Source organism: Quercus robur, chromosome 10 (genome assembly GCF_932294415.1).
Source record: "Quercus robur chromosome 10, dhQueRobu3.1, whole genome shotgun sequence".
NCBI classification, from domain to species: domain Eukaryota; kingdom Viridiplantae; phylum Streptophyta; class Magnoliopsida; order Fagales; family Fagaceae; genus Quercus; species Quercus robur.
In genome coordinates, this window is record NC_065543.1 from 13537066 (window position 1) to 13556721 (window position 19656).

The 19656-nt window shown below is 33.8% G+C and overlaps 1 protein-coding gene across 12 annotated transcripts in view; it reads right to left on the reverse strand.

Annotated features, from left to right (window-relative positions):
* Nucleotides 1–19656, reverse strand: part of LOC126703468 (cysteine-rich receptor-like protein kinase 44) — a 144304-nt gene that overhangs the window by 1491 nt on the left and 123157 nt on the right. For 6 of the 12 annotated variants that reach the window (XM_050402431.1, XM_050402430.1, XM_050402425.1 and 3 more), the window contains 2 exons: nucleotides 377–532; nucleotides 15–252 (listed from right to left, as the gene is read on the reverse strand). In XM_050402431.1, the coding sequence (XP_050258388.1) occupies nucleotides 15–252; nucleotides 377–532 (394 nt within the window). Of the gene's footprint in view, nucleotides 1–14; nucleotides 253–376; nucleotides 588–1905; nucleotides 2034–12684; nucleotides 12814–12913; nucleotides 14325–19656 lie in introns of those variants that run through there. The other 6 variants (XM_050402432.1, XM_050402426.1, XM_050402424.1 and 3 more) reach the window with 3 other exon arrangements.

Below are 19656 nucleotides of genomic sequence, written 5' to 3' on the forward strand. Positions count from 1 at the left end.
AGTATGAAACTTACTAGGTCCCCACAATTCTACTTGTATTGGCTTCACTCTGATCAACTTCAAACAATCTTGCCATACCAAAATCTGAAATTTTTGGATTCATTTCAGAATCTAATAGGACATTGCTTGCTTTGAGATCCCGATGAATAATACGAAGTCGAGAATCTTCATGAAGGTAGAGAAGACCTCGAGCAATGCCTCCTATGATTTTGTAACGTCTTGCCCAATCTAATTGTTCACGTTTTATTGGATCTACATATTCAATCAAATATTTTATATTGGATTAAAATATGAAGGAAATCTACCCACAAAAGACATGTTAAAAAAAAAATTACAATGAATATAATTTGAAATAAAGGTAGAAATAAAATCATACCAAAAATGAAGTGATCAAGACTTCCATTAGGCACAAACTCATAAATTAGAAGCCTTTCAATTCCTTCCAAGCAAAATCCTAGGAGTCTAACTAAATTTCGGTGTTGAAGCTTGGCCACTAACAAAACTTCATTCTTAAATTCAAGATCTCCTTGTCCTGAATTTTTTGAAAGCCTTTTCACAGCAATAACTTGTTCATTGGAGAGTTTACCCTGAAAACATATTAGGTTAAAACATATTTAACCCTTTGGACTCGACATGTGGATCCTAACTACATACTTTTCCAATTGGGCTGAGGGTGGGTCATGGTTTTGAAATCCGGATTGTTCAATGAACCGTAAAAATGAGAAGTTTAAAATTTTTGAGAATGAATTGAGGTTGAACCTTAATGATATCATAATTAATTTAATAATTATTTAAAATATAAATAAATATATTAAATTAGTAAAAAATAGAAAAATTAAGTAAAATCGTTCAAATAAATATAAAGATCTATCTTTCAATTTATTTTTTAATTTTTTTTTATATCATAACTTTCATAAGGCAAATAAAAAATATTAAATTCTAACCAAATATAAATAATTTTTTTTAGAGCTTAATAAATTACTTTTTTATGGAAGGATTGGGAGCTTATGTCTAAATTATCTTAAGTCATGCTCAAGCCCTTTTGACTACTCAATAGTTTTTTTTTATGCCCAAGCCCATTTCACTACCCAATAATTTTTTTATGCCCAAGCCCATTTGAATAGTCAACCATTTAGGAAAATTTTTTAAATAAAAAATAAACAAAAACAAACGCTAGAATTAGAAGAGTTGGCGGACAGACCATTAAAATATTTGATTAAATGAAGAACAAAGCCCAATAACATTTTAAAAATAAAGTGGTTGACAACAATTATTTAGTGGATGACTGAAAAGCAAGTTGTCCATCATGGATCATTTGCAGAGTAGACCAGAAGACAGCAGAGTGCAAAGGCAAAACGCATAGGGAGAGAAAAATGCAGAAACAACAATCAGGAAAAAAAAAAAAAAAAAAAAAAAAAAAAAAAAAAAAAAAAAAAAAAAAAAAAAAAAAAAAAACGCAGAGAGAAAAATGCAGAAACAGCAGTCACCAAAACCTTGATAGAGAGAGCGAGCGAGACTGAGAAGAAGAATAAGACGAAATGGTGGCGCGATCTAAAGGTCCAAGGTTGAAGAATGACGATTCAACAATGGCTGAGCCTGTAAGTACCCAAAATAGGAAGAAAGAAAAGCTTTTAACTGAACCTGCGAGGACCATCCATGGTTTTCAAACCCGAAGGTTCAACCGCGATTCACACGGTTCACTGATTTTTTTGCATGAGCCAGTTTTTAGAGTTAAAGAACCATTTTGGTGGACGGTTTTCGGTTAATCCGGTCGTATTGTATGGCCCAGCAGCCAAATCCATGGGGTGGAAAGGAAACTGTTTGAACCAATAGCCTACTTCAATCATGAGGTTGGTCTGCCCATTAAATTATCTCTTTTTGAAGTTAATGATAATGTAACAGTACCTTGTAAACAACACCAAATCCACCTTTTCCAATCTTATTTGCATTAGAAAAGTCATCTGTTGCTACTTTAATAGTTTTAAAGTCTAACTGCAAGGATTCCGCATTTCCAATCTCCTCCACTGCTTGGCCTGAACAAGATTTTATTAGTGTCTTATTTAGAGAGCTACACAATTTAAAATACGTGCATGTAACACCAATAACCTATCAGGCAATATTAATGTGCACAACAAATTTCATAACATTTTTTATAATAGTTGAATTGGTAAAAATATACTTGTTTTTAGCTGGACCCATAACCGACATTAATTTTACCTACTACTAACACTTTGCCACATCAATTGGGTGTGAAATTTTTTGTCTAACCTCTCAAAACCTAATTATTTATGAAAGTCTAGATGCCTAATAGAGTAGTATTTAATAATTTTCTACCAAATAGAGTAGTATTTAATAATTTTCTAGTTATTTTAATGGAAGTCATTTCTTGACCAAACATATTGAAAGTTAATTGGTGGAAGCTAAGTATCATTTTATAAGAAATATTCACCAAATTATGTAGTAGTTTAACATTAGGCTCTTTTTGATATACACCATTGTAAGTTTCATTAAAAAACCTTTTCCCCTCTCCCTGTGTGTGTGTTAAAATATTTAGTATTCTCAAAAAACATTAAGACTAATTATTATTACACACAACCTTTGCAATTATATTTTGAAAACACGATTTCAATTATAATTGTGAAATTGAAAAAAAAAAATCACAATTTTAATTGAAATTGTATTTTCAGCTTATGTGTGCAAACACACTACGTGTGGTAATCATTAATCTTAAATTAATCATTTTTGAAAAAAATATTTTAATAAACTAAATAACAATAGAGTGGTGTTCTAACTCTAACACGGCAAGCCCACTACCGTGGCGTTCACGTGGAGTGGCGAAGATCTCTCATAATTTGAATCCCGCGACTTTCAAGGAGCAATTAAGAGAGATTGTCGCCGCAATTACATGTGTTGCTTCGAATATGGTAGTTCCACCATCAACAGATCCAATCTCGGATTTTGAGGAGTGCACGACAAAGAAGATGGGATTTTTAAATTCAAATAATACTATCACAGAGGTGGACAAGAAAGCAGGCCCCAAGGTTGGGCTCACTCCCATATTGGGCTCAAGTGAGACGGGCTTGGCTTTAGAGTCTTTTTCTTCTCATACCATTACTAAGGGCCAGGAGATAAACTTAGCCCGTTGCTTATTTTCCTTAAGGTCATACACCACGAAGGCATCAGGTGGGACAGTGACAAGAGAGATGTCGGGCAATGTTCAGAAAAAGAAAAAACATGCATGCAAAGTGGTGGGGAAGGAAAATTTCATGCAGGAGGAAAGGGGAGATGAACATGGGGTGGATGAAGTCCAGGATATGGTGGAGGTAACAGATAACAAGGATGGTGGGCTGAAGAGGAAGCTACACTCGCCATTGAAAGGAATCTTAATGGAAGTGGATGTGGGAAGGAAACAGAAAATACAAGGGGAGATCTCGGTGCTCAGTAAACTCATGGCACAACAATTGGGATCGGCGGCGGCTACAGGATAGCCCTGCCGGGAGCAATGAGTGAAGTATGCTGGAACTATCAAGGGCTTGGGAACCCCTGCACAGTTAAAGCTCTCCAGAGGGTGGTTTTGGAGGAAGATCCCACTTTAGCCTTTCTTATTAGACCAAGCTTGTAGTATCGGAAATGGATTGAATCAAGAGCAAACTGGATCAGCAACAGGGTCTAATAGTACCAAGTGTAAGGCGGGGAGGGGGTTTGGCGCTCTTGTGGAGAAGCTCTACGAAGGTGGATGTTCAAACTTACTCTCCTCACCATATTAATGCTATAGTTACTAACGATCAAGGTAACAGGAAGTGGAGGTTTACCAGCTTCTATGGTCATCCAGAAACTGGTAAAAGAGAGGAATCATGGAGATTGTTGGAGGAGTTGGAAAGAAGATATGCTCTACCTTGGATTTGCATAGGAGACTTTAATGAAATACTACACCTTGGGGAGAAGGTGGGGGGTAGTTTAAGGCCGGAATGGCAGATGAATAATTTTAGGACAACAATAAACTGTAGCAAACTTCGAGACTTAGGTTATATTGGAGTGGATTATACCTGGAGCAGGAGAATGGGGGCACGAGGTTGGGTTAGAGAACACTTGGACAGGGCTTTGGTATCGTTGGATTGGATGACAATGTTCCCGAGTGTTAGGCTATACCACGTGGCCACCTCAATGTCGGACCACAATATGTTGGTTCTCAAAACCTCCCAAACTGGACAGCAAGCGCCTCGAAGATCAAAGTTGTTTCAGTTTGAATCTATGTGGCTAATAGACAAACAATGTAAGGAAGTGGTAAATGATGCATGGGAGAGAGGAAGGAGTATGGGCACCCAGCACCAGTTCATGTAGTGCTTAGATGAATGTAGGAAGTCACTCTTTACTTGGAACAAAACCACGTTTGGTCATGTGGGTCAGAAGATCTCAGCACTACAGAAAAAACTCCAATGGTTGGAAAGGAGTCATGATGGTCTTGTACGGATGGAGGAGATTCATGCAAAAAAGTTGGAGCTGAACCGGTTGATGGTGGTTAAGGAAGATATGTGGCATCAGAGGTCGATAAATTGTTGGTCGAGGTCGGGGGACCATAACACTTCCTTTTTTCATGCCAAGGCCTCTAACAGACACCAACGGAATACCATCCACCGAATCAGGGACTCTAACGACGCTTGGCAGGAGGATGAAGAGATGATTGGGAGGATTTTTGTGGAGTATTTTGAGCAACTTTTTACATCCTCTCAACTAAATGTCAGTGCTAAACTTATTGATGCCATCCATACCAAAGTGACGGACATGATGAATTCCAGACTCTTACAAGACTTCCAAGCCTTTAAGGTTGAGCAAGCTCTGAAGCAAATGCACACCATGAAGGCACTAGGACCCAATGGTATGCCCCCCTTATTTTATCAGCACTTTTGGCCTACTGTAAACTTTATTGTTATACAGACTGTTTTGGATTTTCTTAACAATGGTACAGCTCCTCCTAAGTTTCATAAAACCCACGTTCTCATTCCCAAAATTAAAAATCCTAAAAGAGTGATGGACTATCGACCTATTAGCTTGTGTAATGTGGCCTACAAGCTAGCATCCAAAGCAGTGGTGAACAGGCTGAAATTGGTTTTGCAGGATATAGTATGTGAGAATCAAAGTGCCTTTGTTTCAGAAAGACTCATCATTGATAACGTGCTAGTGGCTCATGAGCTGATGCACCACATCAACAGGAAGAAGAAAGGTAAATGTGGGGAGATGGGTTTGAAGCTCGATATGAGTAAGGCCTACGATCGGGTGGAATGGGGCTGTTTACAGCAAATAATGGCCCAAATGGGTTTCCATGAGAATTGGACTCGACTGGTCATGAGATGTGTATCATCTGTTACATATGTAGTGCACATCAATGGGAAGCCTTGTGGTCAAATTACTCCAACTTGAGGATTACGTCAAGGACCCGCTGTCACCTTACCTATTCCTTATTTGTGCTAAAGGATTATCTACTTTACTACACAAGTCTGTCCAAAGGAAGGAACTAAGGGGTGTTGCGGCATCAGTAAGGGGGCCTAGAATCTCACACCTATTTTTCGCCAATGACAGTCTGATTTTTGGGAGGGCCACAAGAAAGGAATGTGAGGAAATCCAGCGGGTATTACAGGTATATGAAGCCTCCTCAGGCTAGCAATTGAATAGGTATAAAACTTCATTATTCTTTAGCCATAATACAACCAACGAAGTTAGAGAGACAATTAAGATGATGTTTGGTGCGCAAGTCATAAAACCACATGAATCTTACCTAGGACTCCCATCCTTGGTAGGTAGGTCTAAGAGGAACACGTTTGTCCAGTTGAAGCAGTGAGTGTCGAATAAACTAGCGGGTTGGAAGGAAAAATTATTGTCGAGTGCAGGGAAGGAGATTCTGATAAAGGCAGTTGCCCAAGCAGTACCATCATATACAATGAGTTGCTTCAAGCTACCTGATACTCTATGTGACAAGCTGACCAGAATAGTAAGACAATTTTGGTGGGGGACAAGTGAAGGAGGAGAAGAAGCTAGCATGGATGAGTTGGGAGAAGATGTGTCTGCCGAAAGAAAAAGGTGGAATGGGTTTTAGGGACCTGAAAATGTTCAACCTGGCTTTAATGGCGAAGCAGGGGCGGCGACTGCAGACAAACTCAACCTCACTTTCTATAGAGTATACAAGGCCAAGTATTTCCCAAGGTGTAATTTTCTTAAGACTACCTTAGGAAGTCAGCCATCTTTCGCTTGGAGAAGTATATTAGCAGCTCAGGCAGTGGTTAAAAGAGGCGTAAGATGGCAAGTGGGGGATGGTGAACAAGTTCAGATATGGAAAGACAAGTGGCTTCATAACCCGAGCACATATAGGGTAGTAACACCCAAGAATCCAGGCCTGCAAGTGACACGTGTTTGTGACCTAATTGATGGTGACCAAATGGAATGGAAAGAGCACCTGGTTCGCCAAGTTTTCCTCCCCCAAGATGTGGATGCAATATTAAGCATCCCTCTAAGCACACATGGAGCTAGAGATTGTCTGATATGGGCGGAAAGTAAGAACGGGAAGTTTACAGTAAAGAGTGCATATAGGCTGGCCCAAGACATATCGAATGAAAGGAACTCGCTTGAAAGCTCAAATCCTGCTGCCCTGAAACAGTTTTGGAAGGACCTTTGGAATATGCAGGTGTTGAACAAGATCAAGCACTTTGCATGGAGGGCATGTAGAGACATCTTAGCCATAAAGGAGAACTTATGGAAGAGACGCATCACCAAGGATAATCTGTGTGAATCCTGTGGGAAAGAGCCGGAATTTGCATGCCATATTTTTTGGCTATGTGATAGTGCAAAGGAGGTGTGGTCATCCAATAAGTTGATTTTGCCTATCGAAATCAACCCATCTTGGAAGTTCATAGATGGAAGCTCATAGATGCGTTGTGGAAGTTACAACAATGGTCGAACTCATGCCTTGACTTGGTGGAGCATACAATCATGTTGTGCTGGGGAATATGGAAATACCGAAATGAGAGACGACATGGTGGAGTGCGCAGAAATGGATTAGCTATCATAAGAAGCTCGTTAAGGTTATTGGACGAGTTTCAGGTGGTGAATGAGAAACCACAACCAATGAGAGCGGCGCCTACAAAGGAAACCAAATGGTGTCCCTTAATACCGGGTAGCTACAAGGTCAATGTTAATTGGGTAGTTTTCACCAAATGGAAGCAGATTGGTATTGGGGTGGTGATACGTAACTTGGTAGGAGAAGTGGTTGCTACTCTAAGCCAAAAGCTCGCTCGTCCATTAGGTGTGTTGGAGACTGAAGCCAAAGCAATGGAGGTTGCTGTCCAGTTTGCATTGGATGTGGGAGTACGAGATGTCACTTTTGAGGGCGACTCCCTCAGTATCTGCAACACACTTAAAGGTGTGAGTGGGGTGTCTTCGTCTATGCAAAATATTGTATCTGGACTGTTGCATCTTGTATGAAACTTTAGATCCCAAGCTTTTTCCCATACCAAACGGTAGTTGGCAGGGAAATATCCCTGCCCACTTATTGGCCCAATTTGCAAGTGGTGTAGAGAGCTACGTTGCATGGCTAGAGGAGTGTCCTCGTTTAATTGAGCACGCATGTGCCCGTGATATTTGTACTTGATTCCCATTCTAAATAAAAGTTTTTGTCTTCTTATAAAAAAAAAAAAAAAAGCAATAGAGTAGTGTTTAGAATGCTATAAATTTTACTACATAAGTTTTACAATGTTACATATCATTAATTACCAAGTATATAATTTAATTTAACATTAATTTATGGAATGGATCGCCCTAAGTGCATCCAGGGGCATTCGTTAAGCTATAGTAATTGACTAACATATCCCTGCATTTTATGATGAACAGGAAACAACAACAGATTTGGGTGAATGTCAGAAAAGCATAAAAAAAGAAATTTAAAAAAAATTCAAATACTCCCGTTAAGACTAAAATACTCTTTAAACTTTTTTTTTTTTTTTTTTCCATCTTCCTTTTTGCCTTTTTCATCTGTAAAAAACTTTTTCCCCAGGAGCACTGTTTTTAAAATATTTTTTTATTAAATAAATATAATCAAAATTTTGCTTGTTATACTTTGGTCCGAAAATTATGAGCCCCCCTTAAGAATACTTTTTTTTTGAATCTCCTAAGCTAACATATTAATTTTAAATTCACACACACACATAATGTATACAGTCATGATCAAGTTACACTTTATTGTCTTCTTAAAAAAAAAAAAAAGTTGAACTTTATTACGGTTAGATTACGTGTTACATCATCAAATAACTTTTCATTAATTTAATAATTTGAAAACTTTACCATTGAAAATTACAAGTTATCTATGTACTTACCAAATTTCGTGCTAATAAAATGTTATTTACTATTCGTAAACATGAATGATATATATATATATATATATATATATATATATATATATATATATATATAACGTCAAGATCAAGTTATACTTGGTGTAAATTCTAGAAACGTTACACCACTCAATTTTTTATTGGTTGTCAATTTTAAAATATTTATTGTTAGATTATATTTTCTTCTTATAATCTTTATGCATATGAAATTTTAAGATGACCAGAGATCAATAACTACCTTATCCATAAATTGGTTAAATTTTAAATTATGCATAAAAAGTTAGTCTATGGATAGAATAGTAAATAATATTCGATTAGCATAAAATTTGACATGATAAAAACACAGAAAATATGCAATCCAATGATGAAAATTTCAAAATATTACCTCAATAACATAACTTAATAACTTTTTTTCGAGTTAATATTTTGAAAATCCCACCGTTGAATTGCATGTTGAAAAGATGGACGGAGTTAATTAGGCAAAATGATAAATATGTTGAAAATAGATCAATATTGACTCATATGTTATGTATTATCACATTTGTAACCGTGTATGATGTTGTATTTCATAATTTTTTTCTCTCTCACCTCTTACTCACATCATATTCTCTCGCTCTCTCTCTCTCTGTCTTTCTCTCTTTCTCTCCCTATTTATGAAGATAATAATAAATAAAGAATGAAAAGTGTTTATTTAAATAAAATAGAGTGTAGAATAAATAATTTAATGTGTATGTTTTGGAAAAGTGGTTATGTAGAATAGAAAAAGTAAGGTCTTATGCTAAAATAGACGTGAATTTTTGTATAAGTTAATGCGAATGGTACAAAACTATTTTTAAATGTACTCTTAATAGATTAAATGACCCTTTTATCTATATTATATACTACATAATAAAAGTTGAGCTTAGGCGCTGTGGTTGTACCCAGCGGAGGCACCGAATTGCAAAAAAAAAAAAATAATAACAGATTTTTAGATTTTAAAAAGATAAAATTTACATTAAAAAAAATTCTAATGCATCTTAAATTGCAGCAACGTAGACGTAGTGTAATCTAATTCTCCTTATTTTTTAATTACTCCACTAAAAAAAAAAAAAAAAATCTAATGCATCTTTTTTTTTTCTTTAAGTAAAAATGTCTAATGCATCTTAAATTGCAATAACTGTATACTACACTAAAAAAGAGAGGTCTAATGCATCTTAAATTGCAGTAACTATATACTACACTAAGAAAAGAAAGAGGTCTAATGCATCTTAAATTGCAGCAATATTTATAGAATATTTTAAAAAATAGTTATAATTTTTTTTCTTATCTTCTTCTCTTATAATTTCTAAGTTGATAAAAATCTTAATTTAATTACAATCCAAATTATTTTCTCCATCTATTTCATCTTAATTTTCATCTTCATCTAATCCTTTTTTACATTTAAATTATATTATTACACCTATTAGCTGCAATTTTTTGGATTAAAAAAAAAAAAAAAACAGCAACGTGATATATGATTGAGTTAACATGATTATTTTTCACACCTCCACAGATTAAGTTTGAATCTAAGAGAAGTTGAGTTGAACTAAAACCATTTAAGAATGCTAAATTCAATCAATAAAAAAACAAATTACTACTCGTAAAGAAAAAAAAAAATATATATATATATATATAATTTTTTTTTCCTTATCTTCTTCTCTTATAATTTCTAAGTTGATAAAAATCTTAATTTAATTACACTACAAATTTTTTTCATCATCTATTTTCTTCTTAATTTGATTACAATCCAAAATCTTCATTGATTATGTTGATTATTTCCTCACTTATGGCAACATTAAAATGGCTATGACTGATAATTTATATGTAAACATTACATTGCAGTCTAAATACTTACATCTTTGTAATTTATGGAATTTGTTTTTAGTCATATATATATATAAGAAATTTATATATGATTAATACTTCCGCTACCATACATGTTAGCAAGTATTATGGAAAGATTTTTAAGTTCCATACGTACATATATATTACAATTTTACTACTAAGAGCTTTTAGAAATTTAAAACTTGCCATAATTTTTAAAAATATTTTATAATATATTTTTTTGAAAAAAAAAAACTTACATAATATACATTTTCCATGTAACTTAATTTTAAAAAAATATTTTTACTATTTTATTTGTTATTAGATTTGATTATATTATCAAAAAAAATATTTTTTAAAATTTATATATAATTTTTTTATTAAGCTGTGCATCGCAAGGACATAATACTAATTATTATATGAAACAAAAGTCTTTTACTTTTTGTTGACATTTTAAAATTTTGACACATCAGCTTTTTAAAAACTTAGGATTAAAAAAAAAAAAAAAAACCATATCAAAGTAAAATCCAAACCAAATAGAAAAAGAAATCCCTCTCTCTTGGGGACGTTGCCTCTATATATATACTAAGCATTCTTGATCTCTCGCTCTTTCTCTTTAGGTGTTCTGATTTGAAATCTCTCTATCGAGGTAAGAATTCTCTCATTCACGCTTTTATTTTCGAAATAGTTTTGGCATATTTTGATTACAACTTTAGCTTCTTCGTTGGCGGCTCCACGATATTTTTCTATGAGAGTCAGCAATGGCAAAGTTAGGAATTTGTCATTTGTCATGAGGAGTAAGTAAAAAATTAAATGATTAATCTTTTTTTGTATAGATAAACTTCCATATTATATACAATAATTTAAAATAATATTCTAAATATAATTTAGTATACAATATAACTATATTATACAATAGTCTAAAATTGTTATAAAATAGGTAAGACAACAACTATTGAATGCATAAACTAATATAATTAAATTATTAATCATACATTTTTGTCAAGTTAATAATAACTTATTATATTTATATGTAATATCAATTATATAAAAATATATGATAAAGAAGGAGAAGACTAGTAACACACTTAGGAGTAGGACTAGGAGTAAATGTGAAACTAAGAAAATAAAATAGTAATTGATATAAGTTTTTGCGTTTGAAGTGGATGACTTCTTAAAGTAGGTATAGTCACTCTCTTTGAATTGGATATAAAAAGAAAAACTAAGAAAAAAATAGAAGGGAGAAAGTGAGATAGAGAGAATGAGGAAAAGATTACAAATATAGATACAAATTTGTATAGATGTGTTGGTTGTAACAGTGATGTAATTTTTTTTAATTAATAAAGAAGAAAAGTGCAAGGAAAAACAACTTCACTTCGTTGTCAACGGCAAAGTAAGCCAGAATCATGAAAAGAATATTCATATATATATATATATATATATTAATGAATAAGAAATTTTTTTGGAATTGACACAATACTTTCAAAAAAATTTCACAACAAAATCTAGGTGGCCAATTGTTAAAGGTAGATAAAAAAAAATATTGTTTGTGGGTCCAGATAAAAAGCAATTACAATTTACCTCATATTATTGTAAAAATATTGTGAAATTAAAATCAAGATGATCATATTCAAGGTTCAAGCTTATTCCAATTGGGTTCAAACAAAATTTAGGATTAGAGTGTTCAAATTTTTATTTTAGGGGTCAAATGAAAAAAATAAATAAAAATTTTATATATAAAAATTTTGTTTGGGCCAGGTCGGGGGGTTCATTTGAACCCCCTGGCCTTAATGTAAAGCCGCCCATGATCGTTGGTTGTTTATTTCAATTTTTTTTGTTTTTTTTTTTTTTGTTTTTTTTTTTTTTTGTTTGTGTATGTGGATCTTGGCTTTAACGTTTGTATACAAAACTAATGTCTTTCTCTATATTTGTTTTGAAAAGATTTTATTTCATTTTGTGTCTGACTGTTTATGGTTTCTTTTCACTGTTTAGAATTCAGACCCAATAAAACTTAATGCAATTTTTCTCTATAAAAATAAAAAAAATAAAAAAAAAATCAAACCAAACCAAATTTTTTCATGAAAACGGCTTTTGTTTGCTTTTTATGTTAAAATATACTCCTATTATAACTATTGAATTATTAAAAAAATAAAATCTCTACGCTCTTACTTATCAATTTTTATGTTAGAAAATTTACATGACTAATAGTGTTATAAAATATGTAGAAAAAAGTGTTTATTTAGTATTTATTTTAGAAAATACTTATATTACATGAATTGTAATACATCCTACGACCATAATTTTGCAAATTATGTCTTTTAGATATCACTTTTAATAGTTTGTCTATGCATGAGTTAATGTCTAGTTTATCTTATATAAGTATTTCGTCATATTATAAGATTTTTTAATAAAATTCCGCAGTGGTTTCATACTTTCTTAACAATAAACCAATTAATTAACTTACTTTCTGGTTTCTCCCTTGGCTTCCGAACTCTTAGGTAGATGCAGAAGATTATTATTAGTACCACTACTACTACAAAAGCAATAATGGACCCAACTATGATTACCGTTTGAGATTTGTTACCATCATTTCCTGCAAAAATCATAAAAATTAATGTTCACACAAAAATTTTCAAGTGTTATATAATATTCTAGTTAGTTTCGAAACTTGAGAAATTATGCAGGAAAAGTACCTTTTGCGGCAGAGGTATTGATTGATGGTGGTGCAATATCAGCTACGGAGGTATTGGTCGATGGTAGTGCAATATCAGCTACGGGGCCAAAGAAGGTGTACTCCTCATACCGAAAATTACAGCTGGGTGTAAAAATTACCGCACCTATCTTACCATCACAACAAAGAGGAATCTGTCCAAATGCCGAAAGCAAGCAATTACTGCAATCTGTTTGAGACAAATCAGGTGTGCATTGCACAAGTGCATATTGTGTTTTGTTGTTTATTCCCGTAGATTTTGCTTCTGCGAACTTTCGAAGAGAACCACCTGCTGCAGCTTGATTTCTTAGGCCATTCAACAGGGACCTGAGGAACTGATTATAAGTATCCAAATTGCCAGATTGATTATTAACATTAGGTTGAATGTAAACAGGATGATCTTCCATGATCCCAAATATGTTGCGGAACGAGTACCGTAATATGCAATACTCATCCTGTCTCATTGCTTCCTTCTGATTGGGACAATGCTGTATGAGAAAATTTGTAGTGTTATAGAGGCAACTACGGCACTCATCTGGCTTAACATCTCCTCGACAAAGTCCAATTGCATAGACTTTGTCAGGGACTTGGCCATAATAAGAGTTGTAGAACCCATAGTCAATTTCAGTGTTGGAAGTGAGGGTGGAGAGGAGATGATTGAGGTTTGCTTTGTAGGTACTACTACTGGTGTAGTTACCCTTACTGTCTAAACACACAAAACTATTTTCGAAGTCTGGCTGAGCAATAATGGCTTGAGCAAAGAACAGGCAAATGGCTGACAGGAAGATAAGTCTTGAACAAACTTTTGCCATGTTTTCCATAAAATTACCGCAAGATTTCAGGTGAAGAAAGTTATCATATTGATATAGGCATTTTGTAGGGTGCACATACCCTCTATGGTCCAGCCCACGCTTGATAAAAAAACACCTCACTAATGAGGTAATTGGAAAAGACTCAAGGTCAAAAGCCAGCGTCACTTTCCTGGAGACTGACTTTTTAGGCGCGTGGAACATGCTGAAGAGACAGCATCACTCAAAAGCCTCAAAAGACTCAAAAGCAAGCATTACACAAAAGCAGAATGGCTTTGCTTTTTTTTTTTTTCGGCCAATTTTCTTCTTCACGTTCAGCATGTCCCACGCGCTTGGCTTTTGTTTGGAATCTTATTTTACTGAAATTAAAATTTTCCTTAAAACTATTATAAATAAATGTAAAAGTTAGATAAAATAGTACAATGAGATCTATAAATAGTACTACACTCATCTGGCTTAACATCTCCTCGATAAAGTCCAATTGCATATACTTTGTCAGGATCTCGGCCATAAGAAGAGTTGTAGAACCCATAGTCAATTTCAGTGTTGGAAGTGAGGGTGGAGAGGAGATGATTGAGGTCTGCTTTGTAGGTACTATTACTGGTGTAGTTACCCTTGTCTAAACACACAAAACTATATTTGAAGTCTGGCTTATCAGCAATAATGGCTTGAGCAAAGAACAGGCAAATGGCTGACAGGAAGATAAGTCTTGAACAAACTTTTACCATGTTTTCCATAAAATTACCGCAAGATTTCAGATGAAGAAAGTTATCATATTGATATAGGCATTTTGTAGGGTGCACATACCCTCTATGGTCCAGCCCACGCTTGATAAAAAAACACCTCACTAATGAGGTAATTGGAAAAGACTCAAGGTCAAAAGCCAACGTCACTTTCCTGGAGACTGGCTTTTTAGGTGCGTGGAACATGCTGAAGAGATAGCATCACTCAAAAGCCTCAAAAGACTCAAAAGCAAGCATTACACAAAAGCAGAATGGCTTTGCTTTTTTTCGGCCAATTTTCTTCTTCACGTTCAGCGTGTCCCACGCGCTTGGCTTTTTTTTGGAATCTTATTTTACTGAAAATAAAATTTTCCTTAAAACTATTATAAATAAATGTAAAAGTTAACTAAAATAGTACAATGAGATCTATAAATAGTACGACACTCATCTGGCTTAACATCTCCTCGACAAAGTCCAATTGCATATACTTTGTCAGGGTCTCGGCCATAAGAAGAGTTGTAGAACCCATAGTCAATTTCAGTGTTGGAAGTGAGGGTGGAGAGGAGATGATTGAGGTCTGCTTTGTAGGTACTATTACTGGTGTAGTTACCCTTGTCTAAACACACAAAACTATATTTGAAGTCTGGCTTATCATCAAAAATGGCTTGAGCAAAGAACACGCAAATGGCTGACAGGAAGATAAGTCTTGAACAAACTTTTGCCATGTTTTCTATAAAATTACCGCAAGATTTCAGGTGAAGAAAGTTATCATATTGATATAGGCATTTTGTAGGGTGCACATACCCTCTATGGTCCAGCCCACGCTTGATAAAAAAATACCTCACTAATGAGGTAATTGGAAAAGACTCAAGGTCAAAAGCTAGCGTCACTTTCCTGGAGACTGACTTTTTAGGCGCGTGGAACATGCTGAAGAGACAGCATCACTCAAAAGCCTCAAAAGACTCAAAAGCAAGCATTACACAAAAGCAGAATGGCTTTGCTTTTTTTCGGCCAATTTTCTTCTTCACGTTCAGCGTGTCCCACGCGCTTGGCTTTTGTTTGGAATCTTATTTTACTGAAATTAAAATTTTCCTTAAAAATATTATAAATAAATGTAAAAGTTAGCTAAAATAGTACAATGAGATCTATAAATATTAGTAAGTTTCAGTTAACTCAACTGGTAAAGTCTCTGATGATTGTATAAGAGATCTGGAGTTCAATCCCCACCTACATCAAAAAGCTGATTGGTGTCTTGGTCTGATGATAAAGAGCTATCATTGAGAACGGACGTTATAGGTTGAAACTCTCTAAAAAAAATCTATAAATAGTATCAACAAGTACCGTAGGATTTATAAATAATAAAATAAGTTAAATAGTAAAATAAGCTGACCTTTTAATTTAAAACATACGCACATTTTTTGCTGAAACTGAAAACTTTGCTGAAAGTATTGTAGATAAAGGTAAAAGTTAGATGAAATAGTATAGTGAGGTCATTAGGGTCTGTTTAGGATCCACTTATTTTGCTAAATCTGAAAACTTTTTGCTGAAAGTATTGTAGATAAAAGTAAAAGTTAATTGAAATAGTATAGTGGGACCATGAATAGTATCAAAAAGTGCAGTAAAACCCATAAATAGTAGCAAAAATAAGCTGAATAGTAAAATAAGCTATCCAAATAGACACTTAGGGTCTGTTTGGAATCCGCTTATTTTGTTAAAATTGAAAACTTTTTGCTGAAAGTACTATAGATAAAGGTAAAAGTTAGTTGAAATAGTACAGTGAGAGCCATGAATAGTACCAAAAAGTGTAGTGAAATTCATAAATAGTAGCAAAAATAAGCTAAATAGTAAAATAAGTTGGCAAAAATAATTTTTGCCAAACAAACACTTAATGTCAAATGTATTAAGAGAGATGGTGCACATACCCTCTATGGTTCAGCCCACGCTTGATAAAACACACCTCACAAATGAGGTAATTGGAAAAGACTCAAAAGCCAGCATCACTTTCCTGGAGACTAGTGTTTGGTACACCTATTCAAACACACATTTTTCAGTTTTTAAATAACATAACATGTATTTTCATACATTTTTTCACCCACACATATTTTCACACATGTTTTCAAATAACAAAACACGTATTTTCAAACATATACACCAAACATCTCCTGACTTTTTAGGCGCATGGAACATGCTGAAGAAATAGCATCACTCAAAAGCCAGCATTACTCAAAAGCAGAAGGGCTTTGCTTTTTTTCAGCCAATTTTCTTCTTCACGTTCAGCGTGTCCCACACGCTTGGCTTTTGTGTGGGATCCTTACTTTACTGAAATTAATTTTTTTTTTGAAATTATTGTAAATAAAAGTAATTGTTAGTTAAAAATAGTATAATGAAATTCATAAATACTATCAAAAAATACAGTAAAATCTATACATAATAAAATAAGTTGAATAGTAAAATAAGTTAGCCTTTTAATTTAGAGTCATATGCACACGTTTTGCTGAAACTGAAAACTTTGTTGAAAGTATTATAGATAAAGGTAAAAGTTAGTTGAAATAGTATAGTGGCGTCGTTAGGGTTTGTTTGAAATCTACTTATTTTGCTGAAACTGAAAACTTTTTACTAAAAGTATTGTAGATAAATGTAAAAGTTAATTGAAATAGTATAGTAGAGCCATCAATAGTATCAAAAAGTGCAGCAAAGCCTATAAATAGTAGCAAAAATAAGTTCAATAGTAAAATAAGCTGACAAAAAATAAGCTATCTAAATGGACACTTAGGGTTTATTTAGAATCTGCTTATTTTGCAAACATTAAAAAATTTTTACTAAACATACTATAGATAAAGGTAAAATTTAGTTGAAATAATACGGTGAGACTCGTGAATTTTCCATGTTTTACATAAAATTACCGCAAGATTTCAGGCGAAGAAAGTTATCACATTGATATAGGCATTTTGTAGAGTGCACATACCTCCTATGGTCCAGCCCACGCTTGATAAAAAAACACCTCACTAAAGAGGTAATTGGAAAATACTCAAAAGCCAGCATCACTTTCCTGGTGACTGAGGTCTTATTTCGTAGGCTATCTAAACTACATATTTTCAATTTTTAAACAACATTATATATATTTTTATACATTTTTTTATTCACACGTATTTCAAAAAATTACGAAAATTACTTAAATTCTTCTATCAAAGTACGGGCGTTACCTTTTAGGCGCGTGGAACATACTGAAGAAACAGCATCACTCAAAAGCCTAAAAAAAAGACTCAAAAAGCATCAATCAAAAGCAGAATGGCTTTGCTTTTTTTCAGCCAATTTTCTTCTTCACGTTCAGCGTGTCCCACACGTTTGGCCTTTGTTTGATGGGCGTAGAATTGGCACTCATGTTTTATTTCGCTGAAGTTAAAATGTTTTTATTAAAATTATTGTAAATAAAAATAAAATAGTATAATAATATTTATAAATAATATCAAAAACCATAATGAAATCAATTCACGCGCTACTTGAGAGCCATTTGAGCATATACATTTCTTGCGGAAAGGTCGGCGCACTGATTTCCTTCTCACATTTTGTGAACCACACTTGCTCTGCTTGGATTTCCACGCACTGAGCCTAGTCATTTTCACAGGTGGGACATGAGTTAGACCTCTTTTTGCAGAGCCAAAAAACCACAACACATACCTACTTCTACCCCTGAGTTACTTGAACTTTATTTTTACAGGTAACAGTCAATGCCATTGGGGGAATTTCCCACAGATGTTGGCCGAAAATTTTGATAGATGCTGATCCTTCCCTAAGCCAGAAAATGTGTCGTTATCGGGCACCTTACAGTGTCTGTTAACACAACAGGTGCCCGTTAACACAATCCTATTGATTGTATTCTTCAATTGGACAAGCTTGTGAGCTGTGAATTTTAGCTGAAAAGGTTGTCTGAGTACTGTCTTGGCACTCTCTCAAATAGCATGAAAATTATCTGTTTTACCTTTTCAAGATTGCATTTGGGGTCGAGGATTTAGAATAAATGCATTCAAAAGTATTTTAATATAAATCCCTTGATATAAATTTCATCGGCACATGAAGATTTTCTTGTCAAAAAAAAAAAAAAAAAACACAAATATTATTTTGTGCTGTAAGAGAGAAAAAAGAAAGGAAAAAAAGGTGAGGTTACTTTAACAAATCACTTATGATATATTATTAAATAACATATATATATATATTTAATCATTTCGAATTCTTAATATTCATAACAAAAAATTGTACCTTTTTTAATGGGAAAATTTGTATAGTATTTTTTTAATGCCTTCTTTCAAATTCCTGGTCAAATGTGCTATGGCCTCTGGGCAGTCCTAAATCTCACCCACCGTACTGGTTATTGTCAAATAAAAGAACCATAATTGTACTTCACTTTTGCCACAGTAACACAATTCACGCTGATAACTTTTGAACAGCTTGTATCAATGGCTTGGACCGAAATCATTATCTACTACAACTACAAGGGACCACTAGAAATTTCAGGATGATAGAAACATAGATAAATTGGTTTTGTTTTCTTTATCCAACTCCAAAATACGTACTTATTTATATAAAACAAGCTTGTAAACATTACAGCTTTACAATTACAAGCCTCAATAATTTGATTTTCTGTAGATTTTTTCCCTTGAAATATGCTCACTGATATTCATTCTATTTCAACATTTTCCACCTATATAAACAATAAAAGATTTTAATACCACAAGCATTGCCACAACTTTCCTACATTGCTACTAGAAGAACTCATAAACTATTCTTCACCCATTTTCTCCATGAAGCCACACGTACTTCAATTTTATTACTAACAAACTTTTAGCCCGCCAAGCTTGAAACATATTGTTTTGAATTTGATAATCGCAAAAACTCCAGCAAACTATCAATATGGCCTTAGTAGTAGAACTTTAGAACTTTTTCTTTTCTTTTCCCCTCTTTTAAATTGTACTATATATAGGCAGTCTTAAACCTCACCCGCCATTGATTTGGCCATAAACAGTCCATCTTATAAGCCGGAATTAGTTTGGGCTCAGGGTGAGAGAGGAATACCCAGCACAACAAATGATATTTTCAGGGAACAAAATTAATTATTTGTTCATCAAAAAACAGTATCCTGGAGAGGAAAAACAAAAAAAAAGAGAACACATATGAAGGAAGGTAAAATCTATTACACA